The sequence below is a fragment of the Sus scrofa genome, chromosome 14 (genome assembly GCF_054392235.1).
Source record: "Sus scrofa isolate SSC_HxYL_T2T_F1_AM1 chromosome 14, Sscrofa_HxYL_maternal_Yorkshire_Landrace_v2.0, whole genome shotgun sequence".
Taxonomy (NCBI): domain Eukaryota; kingdom Metazoa; phylum Chordata; class Mammalia; order Artiodactyla; family Suidae; genus Sus; species Sus scrofa.
Genome location: NC_139396.1, coordinates 110684105 through 110700000, shown reverse-complemented (window position 1 = coordinate 110700000; position 15896 = coordinate 110684105). Strand labels below are relative to the sequence as shown.

At 51.7% G+C, this 15896-nt stretch overlaps 1 protein-coding gene across 2 annotated transcripts in view; it reads left to right on the top strand.

Moving 5' to 3' along the window:
• The window catches only part of RBP3 (retinol binding protein 3), a 17664-nt gene extending 2629 nt beyond the window's left edge, over positions 1–15035 (top strand). Inside the window, exons 2-5 of one of the 2 annotated variants that reach the window (XM_084992916.1) lie at positions 2579–5998; positions 8052–8242; positions 10067–10209; positions 12393–15035. In XM_084992916.1, coding sequence (XP_084849042.1) covers positions 2951–5998; positions 8052–8242; positions 10067–10209; positions 12393–12865 — 3855 coding nt within the window. In that variant the 5' untranslated portion in view covers positions 2579–2950 and the 3' untranslated portion in view covers positions 12866–15035. 2 annotated transcript variants of the gene reach the window in all.
• The last annotated feature ends 861 nt before the right edge of the window (positions 15036–15896 follow it).

The window sequence follows — 15896 nt, the reverse complement described above, 5'->3', positions numbered from 1 at the left end:
GTACAATAAGGCAAGGATGAGAAAGCAAGTCTGTAGATGGGAAAGAAGAACCTCAGTGTGAATATCCCTTTAGAAAACTCCAGGGAAACATAGAACAGAGTGGGTGAGTAAATGAGTTTAACAAGGTTGCAGGATATAAGATCAATACACAATGAAAAACTGAAAATGAAAATTTTTTTAAAAGTATCACAATAGCACCCCCAAATAATAAGAAATATTTAGATATAAATCTAACAAGATATTTACATGATTTATATTCTGAAATCATACAACACTGATACATCAAAGAAGACCTAAATAAACAGAGATTGGACATCTCAGTATTGTTAAGAGGTCAGTTGTCCCCCAACTGATCTATAGATTCAATTCAATCTTAATCAATTGCCTAATTTTAAAATCAATTACCTGTATCTAAAATTTACATGGATGATCGAAGAAACTAGAATAACCCAAAAAAATGTGATGAAAAATGACAAAGTTGGAGGGATTATACTAGGTGATTTCAAGACACACTATAAACTATTGTAACCAGAAGTATGGTTTGGCAAAAAGATAGATGAAACAGCAGGACAAAGAATACAGAAATAGACCAGCATGTATGTGCTTAATCACTTTTTTACCCAATTTCAAGGCAATTCAATGGAACAGGGAAGTTTTTTCCACAACTAGTGTGAGATTAACTAGATAGCAACATGGAGTCAAGGGCTTCTGACTTTACCCCAACTCCAAGCTCAACCCCCAAGATCACAACGAGATTCTGTGTAGCCCCTGGGCCAACAGCTGGAAGGGGCTGGATAGGAAGTTCCTCCCAGCTCCCATGATGGGACTTGCCCAGAACACACTCTCCTTGGCCGGCTGCCACCTGCTTATACCCCATTCCTCTGGGGCCCAGGACATCTCTGGATCCCAGAGTGTTTGGGGAACGCCAGTGACAGAATTTCCTCCCACTGGCTTCAGGTCTCACCTATAAGAGGACACCTTACCTCCCCTTGCAGGTACTAACTCAGGTACTTCAGGAACTTGCCACAGACCCCAGTTCTGTTTTTACGTCCTCCCTAAAGCTCTGGGCCATTCACATAAATCAATACCCCACACCAGCTTCAGGCAGCTCATCCTGAGACTCTATTTTAATAACAATCCAGGGGAAATGCTTTCCCCAAACAGAGACTTATTCCTGCTCATCTTCATCCATCCCTGACTTTCTTGGTCCAGAGGCTCTGCCCGGGCTCAAGCGATGAAGGAAAAGTGCCCTCAGAGGACCAGGACGGCGTGCTCTGGGTTGTGACTCCCCAAGTGGAGGTGGAGCAGAGGGCTCAGCCTTTCCAGGAGGGACTAAGGAGGACTTATTATTACAATAAATCAGTCTCACTTCATTGGCTGCAAATGGTGGAGTGGTGTGACCATATGTCACTTGGGCATTAAACAAATCCTAATGAGCTAAGAATATGTTTGTTTTAGCTAATTGACCTCTTTGGCCTTCATCAACCACTTGGTAAACATCCTCAGATAATGATTTCCAGAGAGCAGATTGTGGCTCCTGGGCATGCTGATGAGGCCCCCTGGCCCCAAGACCACCTCCTCTGGCTGCCTGCCCAGTGCTGCCTTGCCCAAGGAAGATGCCCTGGCGGTAACACGGCCAAGGGAGAAGAGTAGAGCCAGGCAGCTCTCCAGGGCCCATCCCTGGCTATGTGACCACACTCTGAGCCATAGTCCTCTCATCTGTTAAGTCAGGGAAGTGCCCACCCCCAGAGAAATGGGAAGACAAATCAGGGGTTCTAGCGTCTAGGCTTCATGGGGGCTATTCTTGGAAATCTGTGGCAAGTCAGTCGCAAGCTGGACCATGCCATTTCCATGCAAAGGTGCAGGAGTCCAGCAGTTTACCTGGGCCTGGCTCACGTGCTCCCTGTAGTGGGGTAACTACAGGCCCCATCTGAATCCCTGTGGGGCCTGACACCACAGAGACCCAAGTCCCCTAACTTGGTTCTCCCTGCAAGCAGGGGTGGGGAGCTTCTTTAGCCAGGAGAATGGACTCTCATTAGAACTCAGAGCTAACTTCATCCTCCCTGGAATCACCAACCCCATCATCACGCCCCACGACAAAGTTCGGACATTTCATCCCTCTTATGTGAAAGCTGTTGGCGGGGTGCAGGGGGTGGGGAATGACTTCGGTTCCCTGGGTACACTGGAAAGACATAGGAATAACTTTCAAGCCCTGAGGTGGATGGAGCCTCGGACTCAACAGGGGTACATTATGAGTGACTGTGCCTCCCATCCCAGCTGCTTCTCGCTGCCCTCACATCCCACCACCAGGATGGTGGGCTTAGTTAGCTAGAGAACTCTTTCTTCAGCCAGAAAACAGAGAGATTATCTAACACAGAGAATTTGTCAGTGAGTGCTTCCTTCTTGCCTGACACTGTGAAGTGCCTTACACATATTTTCTCACTTAATTTGCACAATAAGCAAGATGCTTCCCTAAGGTCACAGAGTGAGGGGGTCAGAACCAGGCCTCCAACAAGTTCTACCTAATTCCAGAGGTGTGGGTCACCTAGCACAGTGAGGAAATGCTCCTTTCTTGCAGGTTAATCTGCTTTGCAGATGAAGACTGTCAGCATATAAAGCACGGAGCACAGTGCCTGGCATGTGGCAGTAATTCAAAATAAATGGTAGTTATTCACGTTGTGGTGCAGCCAGATGAGATGCAGCATACCTTCTGGGTCAAACCACTTCCGCCCCTTTGCCCCAGTCCTCAGGGCTGACGCACTTGAATTAGACAGGATTAAAGGCTTACCAGAGCTGGAAGCTGCACCCCAACTCCCGTGTTTAGCCCCAGACCTTCTGTCCACCGGCTGAGAAGGACGCAGGAGAAAGGCAGCCACACAGAGCAGTGCTGTGGCCTTGATCTCGGTCAAGAGAGATTTTGCGCAGGAGCCAGCTCTCCCTCTGGATCCCCATGCCGAGAAAATGGGCCCTGCTCCTGCCCATGCTGCTCTGCAGCCTAACTGGCCCCACACACATGTTCCAGCCAAGCCTGGTGCTGGACACAGCCAAGATCCTCTTGGATAACTATTGCTTCCCGGAGAATCTGATGGGGATGCAGGAAGCCATCGAGCAGGCCACCAAGAGTCCTGAGATCTTAGCCATCACCGACCCTCAGACTCTGGCTCATGTGTTGACAGCTGGGGTGCAGAACTCCTTGAACGACCCTCGCCTGATCATCTCCTATGAGCCCAGCACCCTCGAGGTTACCCCGAAAGCCCCGGCACTCAGGAACCTCACACTAGAGGAACTCATTGAGGGGCTGCACAATAGTCTCCGCCATGAGGTTCTGGAAGGCAATGTGGGCTACCTGCGGGTGGACGACATCCCAGGCCAGGAGGTGATGAACAAGCTGGGGAGCTTCCTGGTAGTCAACGTCTGGGAAAAGCTAATGGGCACCTCTGCCTTGGTGCTAGACCTCCGGCACTGCACCAGGGGCCACGTTTCTGGCATCCCCTATGTCATCTCCTACCTGCACCCAGGGAACACGGTCCTGCACGTGGACACCGTCTATGACCGTCCCTCCAATACGACCACTGAGATCTGGACCCTGCCCGAAGTCCTGGGAGACAGGTACAGTGCGGATAAGGACGTGGTGGTCCTCACCAGCAGCCACACAGGGGGCGTGGCTGAGGACATCGCCTACATCCTCAAACAGATGCGCAGGGCCATTGTGGTCGGCGAGCGAACTGTGGGGGGTGCCCTGGACCTCCAGAAGCTGAGGATAGGCCAGTCCGACTTCTTTCTCACCGTGCCTGTGTCCAGGTCCCTGGGGCCCCTGGGTGAGGGCAGCCAGACATGGGAGGGCAGCGGAGTGCTGCCTTGTGTAGGGACACCAGCCGAGCAGGCCCTGGAGAAAGCCCTGGCCATCCTCAAGTTGCGTCGTGCCCTTCCAGGAGTGATCCAGCGCCTACAGGAGGTCCTGCAGGAATACTACACGCTGGTGGACCGTGTGCCAGCCTTGCTGCACCACCTGGCCAGTATGGACCTGTCCTCGGTGGTCTCCGAGGAGGATCTGGTCACTAAGCTCAACGCTGGCCTGCAGGCTGTGTCTGAGGACCCCAGGCTCCTGGTGCAGGTGGTCAAGTCCAAAGAACCCTCTTCTGAGCCCAAGGATGAAGCTGAGGAACCGCCAGAGGTGATCCCAGAAGTGCCCGAGGACGAGGCTGCCCGGCGGGCCCTGGTAGACGCCGTGTTCCAGGTGTCTGTGCTTCCAGGCAACGTGGGCTACCTGCGCTTTGACAGTTTTGCTGACGCCTCGGTGCTGGGGGTGCTGGCCCCGTACATTGTGCACCAGGTGTGGGAGCCCCTGCAGGACACGGAGCACCTCATCATGGACCTGCGCCAGAACCCCGGGGGGCCATCCACCGCTGTGCCCCTGCTGCTCTCCTACTTCCAGGGCCCCGACCCCGGCCCCGTGCGCCTCTTTACCACCTACGATCGCCGCACCAATGTCACACAGGAGCACTACAGCCACACAGAGCTGCTGGGCCAGCGCTACAGCACCCAGCGTGGGGTGTACCTGCTCACCAGCCACCGCACTGCCACTGCAGCCGAGGAGCTGGCCTTCCTCATGCAGTCACTGGGCTGGGCCACGCTGGTGGGCGAGATCACCGCAGGCAGCCTGCTGCACACACACACGGTGCCCCTACTGGAGACAACCGAGGGCGGCCTTTCGCTCACAGTGCCCGTGCTGACCTTCATCGACAACCACGGAGAGTGCTGGCTGGGGGGTGGCGTGGTCCCTGATGCCATTGTGCTGGCAGAGGAAGCCCTGGACAGAGCTCAGGAAGTGCTGGAGTTCCACCGAAGCCTGGGGGAGTTGGTGGAGGGCACCGGGCACCTGCTGGAGGCACACTATGCTCGGCCAGAGGTCGTGGGGCAGACGGGTGCCCTGCTGCGAGCCAAGCTGGCCCAGGGGGCCTACCGCACAGCGGTGGACCTGGAGTCGCTAGCCTCCCAGCTCACAGCCGACCTGCAAGAGATGTCTGGGGACCACCGTCTGCTGGTGTTCCACAGCCCAGGTGAGATGGTGGCTGAGGAGGTGCCTCCCCCACCCCCCGTTGTCCCCTCCCCAGAGGAGCTCTCCTATCTCATCGAGGCCCTGTTCAAGACGGAGGTGTTACCTGGCCGGCTGGGCTACCTGCGTTTTGATGCCATGGCCGAGCTGGAGACAGTGAAGGCCATTGGGCCACAGCTGGTGCAGCTGGTGTGGCAGAAGTTGATAGACACGGCCGCACTGGTTGTTGACCTGCGCTACAACCCTGGCAGCTACTCCACGGCTGTGCCGCTGCTCTGCTCCTACTTCTTTGAGGCGGAGCCCCGCCAGCATCTCTACTCTGTCTTTGACAGGGCCACGTCAAGGGTCATGGAGGTGTGGACAGTGCCCCAGGTGGCCGGTCAGCGCTACGGGCCCCAAAAGGACCTCTACATCCTGGTCAGCCACACCAGTGGGTCAGCGGCTGAGGCTTTTGCTCATACCATGCAGGATCTTCAGCGTGCCACCATCATTGGGGAACCCACGGCTGGAGGGGCACTCTCTGTGGGCATCTACCAGGTGGGCAGCAGCCCCTTATATGCCTCCATGCCCACGCAGATGGCCCTGAGTGCCAGCACCGGCGAGGCCTGGGACCTGGCTGGGGTGGAGCCAGACATCACCGTGCCCATGAGTGTGGCCCTCTCCACAGCCCGAGACACAGTGGCCCTGCGTGCCAAGGTGCCCACTGTGCTGCAGACAGCTGGGAAGCTGGTAGCAGATAACTATGCCTCCCCTGAAATGGGGGCCAAGATAGCAGTCAAGCTGAGCCGACTACAGAGCCGCTATGCCAGGGTGACCTCAGAAGCCTCCCTGGCTGAGATGCTGGAGGCTGACCTGCAGCTTCTGTCTGGAGACCCACACCTGAAGACAGCCCACATCCCTGAGGATGCCAAGGACCGCATTCCTGGGATTGTGCCCATGCAGGTGAGTTACAAGGGGGACTTGAACCAGCAGGTCCCAAAAGGGAATTGATCACTTCCAGGGCTCTGTGCAGGGGTCAAGGCAACAACTTCCAGATGTGTTTTCATGTGTAAGTTTTCTCCAGTCACACCTTTTCCTCTTTCTCTCCCTATCATCCACTCCCCGTGCCCATCAGGTCCTTGAGCACCTGTGTAGAACATTGGTACCTACAGGAGCTCAGTTTGAAAATCTCTAGTATGGAAGGGGCTTCCACTCTTGGCTGAGTGGAAAGCAAAGTATGCAGGCTTTCTCACTGTCATTGTTGGGGTAAGAAGTCCATAAGGCTCATGAGGTCCCTGTGATTTCCTCATCTGGAAATGTGGGGCTTCTGTGTATCCACAACACCTGCCTGCCTTGGGGGTTCACAGTTTGTGTGAGTGAGCTGTGTGGCGGGGCTGGGGATGGTGGGGGCTGGGCAGGGGGCGGCAGGGAAGCAGTCAGAGGTCCTGGCCTCCCAGTGGCCTTGCAGCTAGAGCGTGGAGCCTAGACCCAGGCCCAAGAATGCTGGTGCACAGCCCAGAGAACCCCTGTCTGCCTTCTCCTCCCCTCCCACAATGCCAAATAACATCTCCCAAAGGAGTTGCCCTGGGTAGGTGTGCCCCCCATACAAGGGCCAGCTGGATGGGAAATTCTGATCAGGGTTGTGTTATCAAGAATATTTGAGGGCAGCATGGCAGGTCTGGGGAATTCTGAAAAGATACATCAAGGCTGAGGAATTTGCCACAGGGTAGATGAGGGAAAAAATTCTCCGAACCAGGGGCCAAACTACGCCATGGGATTCACCAAGCACTCCTGTCAGGGCAGTGCTCCAGAAAAAGCAGCTTTACAACCCCTCTCCAGGGCGTTTATCAGCTCAGTTTTCACTACATAATCACAATAGGCAGGGCTGCATTCATCCTCCTGGTTCCCTTGAAGGAAGGACCTGAGATGGCAGTTTGACATAGGAGGTGGTCACTGAAGCAGGAAAGAGGTGGTGGGGAGAGTGGGAGAGGAAGGGACGAAAAGGCTGCAGGTGGGTGTGTTATTGATGCTGCTGCTTCTGAAGGTTCCAACGGGGCCACCCTGACAAGTGTGAGGAATGCCTCCTGGAGCAGCTCCTCTGCAGATGGGACCCAGCCGTTCCCATCCTCCATTGGCTGAAGGTGCCCTTGGGGACGTGGACTCCCTCAGACTCTGAGGCAACTTGAAGAAGGTCCTGGGGAGAGCTGAATGACATAGGGGTGGGTTGGAGGCAGGGCCCTGTCAGTCTGGCTCAAGCGGTGGCTGAAATCAGAGGACGGCTGAGGGCACCAAAAACCTCTCCTGCAGAATTATCATCCCATTTTACAAAAAGGGCAACTGAAGCCTGGAGGGGTACAGAAGATAGTGGCCTGTCGTCAAAGAACTTGTGACTGAGGCCAGTGAAGGGTCTGGAGGCTGAGTGTCCCAGGCTACAGGGATGTTCCTGGTTTGGAGTCACATGTGGACTCAGATTCTGGCTTTACCATTTACTGGCTGTGTGATCTTGGGCAAGTTACCTAATCACTCTGTGCTTCAGTTTTCCACTGAAAAGATGGAAATAATAGTGTCTCCACTACAGTGACTGCTGCAGTGTGCTCAGCACAGGGCCAGGACCCTGGTAAAGCCTCAGGGGCTGAGTAGTTAATGTCTCCATCCCTGCCCAAGGGAGGAAGAGGATGATGAGCTCAGAGATAAAAAGTGTCTGATAAGCTCAGGGAAGTCAGAGTGGAGACCTTTCCAGCTCTGACACTAGGGCAAGTGAGTGGCACCCATGAGCGTGCCCAGTAAGGAGGCTGCTGACCACACGTGGGTTCACATCCCAGGCCCACCACCCAGGTAATCTCTTGGATACCATCAGGAAAGGCCCTGGCACCTACTACCTGCTTCAGAAATGGGAGCTCCCTTCCCAGACCCTCAATATTACTCATGATAAAAGGAACTCCATGGTACCCACTTTCAAATCTGAGTTCTCACATCTCTCCTCTCTTGACTCGGAGCCCACCACCCAATCTTTCAGATCCCTTCCCCTGAAGTCTTTGAAGACCTGATCAAGTTTTCCTTCCACACTAACGTGCTCGAGGGCAACATTGGCTACTTGAGGTTTGACATGTTTGGGGACCGTGAGCTGCTCACCCAGGTCTCCGAGCTGCTGGTGGAGCACGTCTGGAAGAAGATTATACACACGGATGCCCTGATTATCGACATGAGGTCAGTGGGCCAGGGCAGCTTCCAGAGGACAGTCAAAGCCATGAGTCTAGAAGGGACCTCAGGATGCAGCTTAGGACCCGAGTAGAACAGCTACCTGGCTCTCAGGGCTCTGGCCAGCTAGCCTAGGGTTTCTGGTTTAATTGGCTGGGTGGGGCCCTAGCATTGGTTTTTTAAGCTCAGATGACCCCAATATGCATTCCAGGGTGAGAATCACTGGTCTAATCTGGTGGTTTCCAAACTTGCCTGGTCATAAGATTCAGTGAGGAGGGAGGGGAAGGGTGACCTTAAACGCACTGATTCCATGGCCCTTCCCAACCCTGCTGAATCCAAAGCCCCAGGAGCAAGGCCCAGTGATCTGTATATTTGACAGGCATCATCCAGGTGACTCTGATGGTCAGAATTTGGGACAGCTAGGCCTCCACCTGTGGCTGTGCCCAGGACAAGTCTCATAATAAGAAACATAAAGCCGGAGTCCCAGAGAGAATTTTCAAATTAGCCACTATGGTTACAAAAAGAAGACACTACACAGAATGATTATTGAAGGGATGCTTGCAGCTAGAGGTCTCCCTTTCTGCTTCTGTGAAGGTGCCTCATACAGGGTGAGTTCCCTTCATAGAATTGAGGGGGGGCGTTAGGGGGCTAAAGGTAGAAGAATGCCCTTGGGCAGTGGCCAGGCTTCTTGTCAATCCCAGGTCCATTAGCAGACTTGTCCTGGGCACTTTCCATGGGCTATGGAGAGGGGGCAGCCTGCTCCCCTGGGATGTGAACACTCCCCTCATCCACTGCTGCTAGATTGACTAAGGGAGCTCTGGCTGCTGGCTTGCAACACTCCCTTGATTCTTAGTCCTCACTAGGTGGTGCTGGATCCCAGGGGCGGGCTCTCTTCCCTGCAGATAAATGATCTCCCAGGGCTTGGGTTTGTGTATGCCCAGAACTTGAACTTGGGGCCTCCTGTGGTAACTCTGATCAATTTATTCTTCAAACACTCTATTGAACATCCAAATAACCCTCATGATAAGTCCCCTTCAACTTAACTGTGAGGCTCACATTTTTAAAAGAGGAGATCCAGCGCATAGGTGTGCTTTGCTTAAAGACTCTTCCAAGCCAAGGTTTGGCATTTCGGATGCTGAAGTCATGAGCCCTGAACCCAGCCAGGCCATCCTAGACCATCAGCCAGAAGATACTCCTAACATATTGCCAGCCCAGGATTCCTTATTTCACAAATGAGGAGACAGGGGCCCAGCAAGTTCTCACAGAGGGACAAATCCAAATGGTCTGGAATGATCACAGGCTCTCTCACCCCGATGCACTTTTATAGCTCTGAGCACTCTACCACGCTAAGTGTCACATTAGGACACGTCAACTGAGATGCCTAATGGGTTTGTGAAATTATCAAGCATGCAACGAGCTAAGAAAGTGTTCCCAAAGTGTGCCCCACTCACAGGCAGCATGGGTGCAGGGGAGCAGTCCGTGGTCAGTAAGCAGGGAAGATTTATCAATGAGTTCCAGCCTGTAGGACTTGTCAGAGCCTTTAATGTAACACTTACAATATGCAACACATTATGTATTAAGGTGTTATCAGAAGGGGTAGGTATGTTGTGCAGTATTTTCTAAATGAATCTGACCACGGAGTCTCTTGTTCTCAAGAGTCTTATATTCTGGGAAATGCCAACCAAAGAATTCTGTAGAGGAGGAAACGGCACCAGACTGAGGCTGCCTAGAATTAGAACCCTCCACAGGGCAAGAATTCAGGCCTCCAGAGGAGCACCGAGGGCTTCTGTGTGGGTTCCACCCCATCAGTGGCCTCCATTTCTCTTCGCTCAGGTTCAACATCGGTGGCCCCACATCCTCCATCTCAGCCCTGTGTTCCTACTTCTTTGACGAAGGCCCTCCTATTCTCCTGGACAAGATCTATAACCGGCCCAATGACTCTGTCAGCGAGCTCTGGACCCACACACATCTCACAGGTGCGTGCAGTTTTCCCTTCCTATTACCCATCCTAGAAGCTGCTGGGAAATCGAAGAAAGACAGTTTGGGTTCAGGTGGAAGTAATTGTAGCTAGAATATGAACCCCCTGTCCTATGCCCCGTGTTTTGTACCTATGACTTTTAATCTCTTCAAAACATACCATTATGCCCATTTTCTAGAGGAGAAAGATGAGTCTCAACTAGATTGACTATCTTGTATAGGGTCACTCAGCTAATAAGTGATAATGCCAACATTTGAACATTGGTTTGTCTAAACCCACAATGCCTGTCATTCTTGCCTTTACAGCCATCAGTCTGCACAACAAATGTGAACTAGAAGGATGCCTGCCCATTACCAGACTCCACAGGGTTTCCACTGGTTTTCTATCTTACCTCCTGAACTCTCAGCAGCTGCTCAAGACAATTTTATAACTCTGATGGGCTTCTATTACCTGCCCTGGGCCCAGAGCTGGAGAAGGCAGTATAAGCCCTGTACTTTATAAACCAGGACTCTTCAGCTCTATCCCTGGTGGATAGCATTGCTCTTTCTCCCTTGCCTAACTTGCAAAAGATCCAGGAACCTGTACTTCCATCTGATGAGAGGGGTATCAGATCAGAAAAGTACCCTGTGGAGTTCCTGCTGTGGTGCAAAGGGATTGGAGGTATCTCTGCAGCGCCAGCATGCAGGTTGGATCCCCAGCCCAGCACAGTGGGTTAAAGGATCTGGCATTGCCACAGCTGCAATGTGGGTTGCAACTATGGCTCATATCTGATCCCTAGCCTGGAAACTCTATATACTAAGGGACAGCCAAACAAAAAAAAAAAAAAAAAGAAAAGAAAAAGAAAATACTCTGCAATTTTCATTTACACATTCTCAATCATACAAGCATTTGGGGGAACTTCCAGGACATACATTCAGTAATATTGCAAAATGTAAAAAAAGTCAAGACCAGGAGTTCCCATTGTGGCTCAGCAGTAAGGAACCTGACTAGGATCCATGAGGATGTGGGTTTGATCCCTGGCCTTGCTCAGTGGGTCAAGGATCTCGTGTTGCAGTGACTGTGGCGTAGGCCGGCAGCTGTAGCTCTGATTCAACCCCTAGCCTGGAAACTTTCATATGCCCCGGATGTGGTGGCCCTAAAAAAAATATCAGGACCAGAAGAACTCATGATTCAAATTTAGAAGTTAAAAAAACATATCTGCAGATCATGCGTGGGGTCCTGGAATTGTGATGTGCAATATGAGAGCCACATGCCACATATGGCCACAGTGTTGAAATATGGCTCCTATGGATCGAGATGTGTAAATTGTTAAGTGCGCACCAGATTGTGAAGATTTTTTTGAAAAAAAAAAAGATGTAAAATATTTCAATAATTTTATTGATGATATTTTTGAGAGGAACATATTTTGGTCTACTGAGTTAAATAAAACAGTATTAAAACCCCTTTCATCAATTTTTTTTTTTTCAGGGCCGCATCTGTGGCATATGGAGGTTCCCAGGCTAGGGGTTGAATTGGGGCTACAGTTGCCCACCTACGCCTACACCACAGCAACGCAGGATCCGAGCCCTGTCTGGGACCTACACCACAGCTCACGGCAACACCTAATCTTAACCCACTGAGCGAGGCCAGGGATTGAACCTGGAACCTCATGGTTCCTAGTCAGATTCGTTTCCGCTGAGCCACTATGGGAACTCCTCATCAATTTCTTTTTTACTTCTTTAATGTGGCTTCTAGAAAACTTGAAAGGACATCTGTGGCTTGCATTCTGGGTCATGTTGCATTTCTATTGGGCATCACTGTCCTAGAAGGTTGTTGTCATTAAGTCACAAATTTGGCTCTTCTGAGGCTTCAAAGTGAAAAGAGAGTCTGGGTCAGGTTAACCATTCTCATCATTTTTGCAGGAGAAGCATGCCCTTTTCTCAGATAAGTCAGTCAAGCCTTCTCCCATCGCTTGGTGATAAAAGCTCTCAAGTGCATGTGTGCTGGGGATGGGGCACACATTCTTATTCCCATTTAGATGCAGAAACTGGGGTTTAGGAAAGTGGAGTGACTTTCATGTGGACACAAGGACACAGAACTAAATCCCAGACTCTCCTTTCTGTAGGTCTAGACAGCATAGAGAAGGCAGGTGCCCAGGGTGGGGACTTAGCTCCCTATTTTGAAGGGCTTCATATCTTGCAGGTGGAAGCTATGGCTCCAAGAAGAGTATCATCATTCTGACCAGCAGTTTGACGGCAGGCGCTGCAGAGGAATTTACCTACATCATGAAGAGGCTGGGCCGGGCACTGGTCATCGGGGAGGTGACCAGCGGGGGCAGCCAGCCCCCGCAAACCTACCACGTGGATGACACCAACCTCTATATCACCATTCCCACGGCCCGCTCAGTGGGGGCTGCAGATGGCAGCTCCTGGGAAGGGGTGGGTGTGGTGCCTGATGTGGCTGTCCCTGCGGAAGGAGCTCTTGCCAGAGCCCAGGAGATGCTCCAGCACACCCTGCTGAGGGCAAGGCGGAGCCTCCGTGGGCAGCGCCTCCGTAGGCAGCGCCAGGGGCGGGCGGGACCTCTGGGCCACATCCAAAGGACACTCGGACATGAGGTCCTGACCGAGGCCCCCAAGGGATGGAAAAGGGGCCTTCTGCACTCTAGTTGGGCATAGAGTCAGAGGTACCCTTGGAGCTCAGCTATCTACTCTCTTCCCCACTGCCAGTGTTCTCTCTGTCAGGACACCTAGGAACAGGGAGCTCACCCCCTTCAAAGTCAACCCCCTCCATAGTAGTTATTTTAAGGAAACTAAGTCCAGATCTGTCCCCATCCATGCTTCTTAACCACCCATCCCTGGTCCTCATGCCATCAACTAGAGCATTTCTGTCCAGTAGCAACATGATGTGAGCCACGGATGCCAGGCACACATGTCACTTTACATTTTCTCATAACCACATTTAAGGAAAGTAAAAAGAGTTGCCCCTCTGGCACAATGGGCTAAGGATCTGGCATTGTCTCTGCTGCAGCATGGGTTAGATCCCTAGCCTGGCTCAGTGAGTCAAGGATCCAAAGTTGCTGCAGCTGTGGCTTAAGTCACAATCCCTGGTTGAATCCCTGGCCTGGGAACTTCCATATTCTGCAGATGGGGCAAAAAAAAAAAAAGTATAAAGAAACAAGTGAAATTAATTTTAACGGTAGTATGTTCATGGTAGTATCATTTCAAGGCATACTCAATATATGCCTTTATTATGAATGAGATGCTTTTGCACAAAGTCTTTGCGATCTGGCATGTGGCCTACGCTTACAGTGCATCTCCATTCCCACATGCCATGTGTCTAGCATACAGAGGCCACCTTCAGCTGGTGGCTCCCATGTGGGACGGTGCAGGTCCAGCAGTCAGGAGTCCCCTCACCCCACCACACTGTCCCCATTGTGCTCTCCCTGCACCTGCATCTTCCCCATTAGAGCATCTCTCCCACTCTGTCTGGGATCATTTCTGTCCCTGCCATGCTTTGTAGCCCTTAGGGACAGGAACCGTCCTAATCACCCTTGTCCCCTACTACCTGCCACCTGGCGCAGCACCTGGCTCAGGGAGTGGATACACAATGAATACCCATGACCACTGGGCTGCACATCTTCATTTTCCTTGAGGTGGCAGCCCTCAGACACTTGAAGATAAGTCTAGGTCCACTTAGAATCCTCTCTCCCTGCTCCAAACCCTCTCAATCCAATTCTACAGAGCAAGTCTATTTCCTTCATATGTTCCTCCCATGACCTTGTTCTCCAGCTTCTGCCAGGGACCCAAAACTGAGCTCTAGCACCAGGCAGCATCCCACCATCCTGTATTACTTCCAGCGGGGAGAGTGGCCCTGAGTGGTGGTCTAGGCACCTGCTCTGCTTGGCCAAGTGCAGCCTGTCACTGTGCTGGCTTTGGCGACTGAGCTGACTGCTAACAGGCTGAGAAGCTTGCAGCAGACAGAGCTGCACCAGCTCTGGGAGGAGACCTAGGGGATTCAGAGAGACCACAAAATGAAAGACCTCTATGGCCCTGGCCAAAGTCATGGTGGAGTGAGGCCCAGAGGGCAGGAGGACCCTGGAGCCCAATCCCTGTTCCCTGAGCCCCAGGTTCTAGGAGCGCTTGGGTGAAGATGAAGTACTGGTCCTCTCTGCCCTGCCTCCTGGTGAGTTCAAGGCTGCAGCTGGTACAAGCGGCTCCTCCAAGGCACCAGGCACAGCCCAGATTTATTCAGCCCCCCTCCCCATACCCCAGAGATCTGGGAACTCTGGGGCACCACCAATCTCTAGGGGTTTCTCCACTAGAAGACCACAAACCAACCCTATTTAAACAAGAAAGCCCTGATAGAAGGCAAGCTTTCACTCCAGCTCCTTTCCTCCTTGCTAAATCCAAGTAAGATTCAGTGCATGGTTGAGTTTTAGTAGTGTTATATATACTGTGATCTCACCTTTTTCGTCATTAGACCCACTACTATCCAGGCAAATGTGTGATGAACCTAAATGCTTATATTCTAGGAATCTGTCTCCTCCCTCTTCTCTCGCTCTCTTGCTCGCGCGTGCGCGCGTGCGCACGCACACACACACACACACACACACACACACACAGAGATCTATATCTCTATCTTATCTGTATCTGTATAGATAGATATATGGCCATCTGATGATTACCTAAATCATCATTACAACAGTTTCTTCTAGGTGGTAGCATTTGAGATGATATTTTAACTTCCTTCTTTATGCTTTCTCTTTTTCTTAAATCCTCATAATTAGCATGTATTATTATTTTCAAAGGTAGCAAGTGCTATTCCAAAAATACAAAATAAAATAAATTCCATAACTGAGTCACTATCCAAACCTAGCGATCATTGTTTTTGTTTTTTTGTTTTTTTTCTCATGGGTCTTCCTTTCACGTCATTTGGATTTCTTTATATCCACCCCTGGCATTTATTACAGTTTATTTTGTTTAAGGTGCCCCGTAGGTGCTGTGGGGTCAGCAGACGGCAAAGATCTTGGTGGGTCTTAAACAGGGGGAGGAGCACAGCTGTTCTTAGGAGGAGTGACATACACAGTTAGTTCTCTTCTGAGCTTTACACCACATGGACCTCCATCATTATCATCTCCACTGGAGTCTGCTCTCCTCAGAGCCTCAGACACGATCAGTAATTTACCAGCCATCAAACATCTAGCACAGTGGACATGTGTCCTCCTTCAGGGCACCAACGTTTGCACTCCATTTGGATGTCCAGAGAATCTCCCCCCATATGAACCTGTGGGAAACAGGTCCTCTCACAAACAGAGAAGTGGTTAGGAGCCCAGGTTCTGGCTTGAGTCTGCCCAGGAGGGAGGCAGGGGAAGGCTGGTTCTGCTACTTCCCAGCTGTGTGACTCTGGGGAGCTTATTTCACGTCTCTGTGCCACATTTTTCTCATCTGCGCAATGGGAGAGATGACAGCACCTTTAGGGCCATGTAGATTAAATGGGTTAATCCACTGCCTGGCCAATGTCAGCTATAACCATTCCCCCACTACGAAACTGGACACCCCAGAAGCTCAATTTTCCAGCTCCCTGGCAGCGAGGGATGGAAATGTGGTCCTGCCTGGGCCAATCAGAGGTTTCTGTGCAGAATTTGTTTTTCTGGAGCCAGTGACCCAGGGAAGCTGGGCAGTAGCATGGGCAGATGTCCATGTGTGG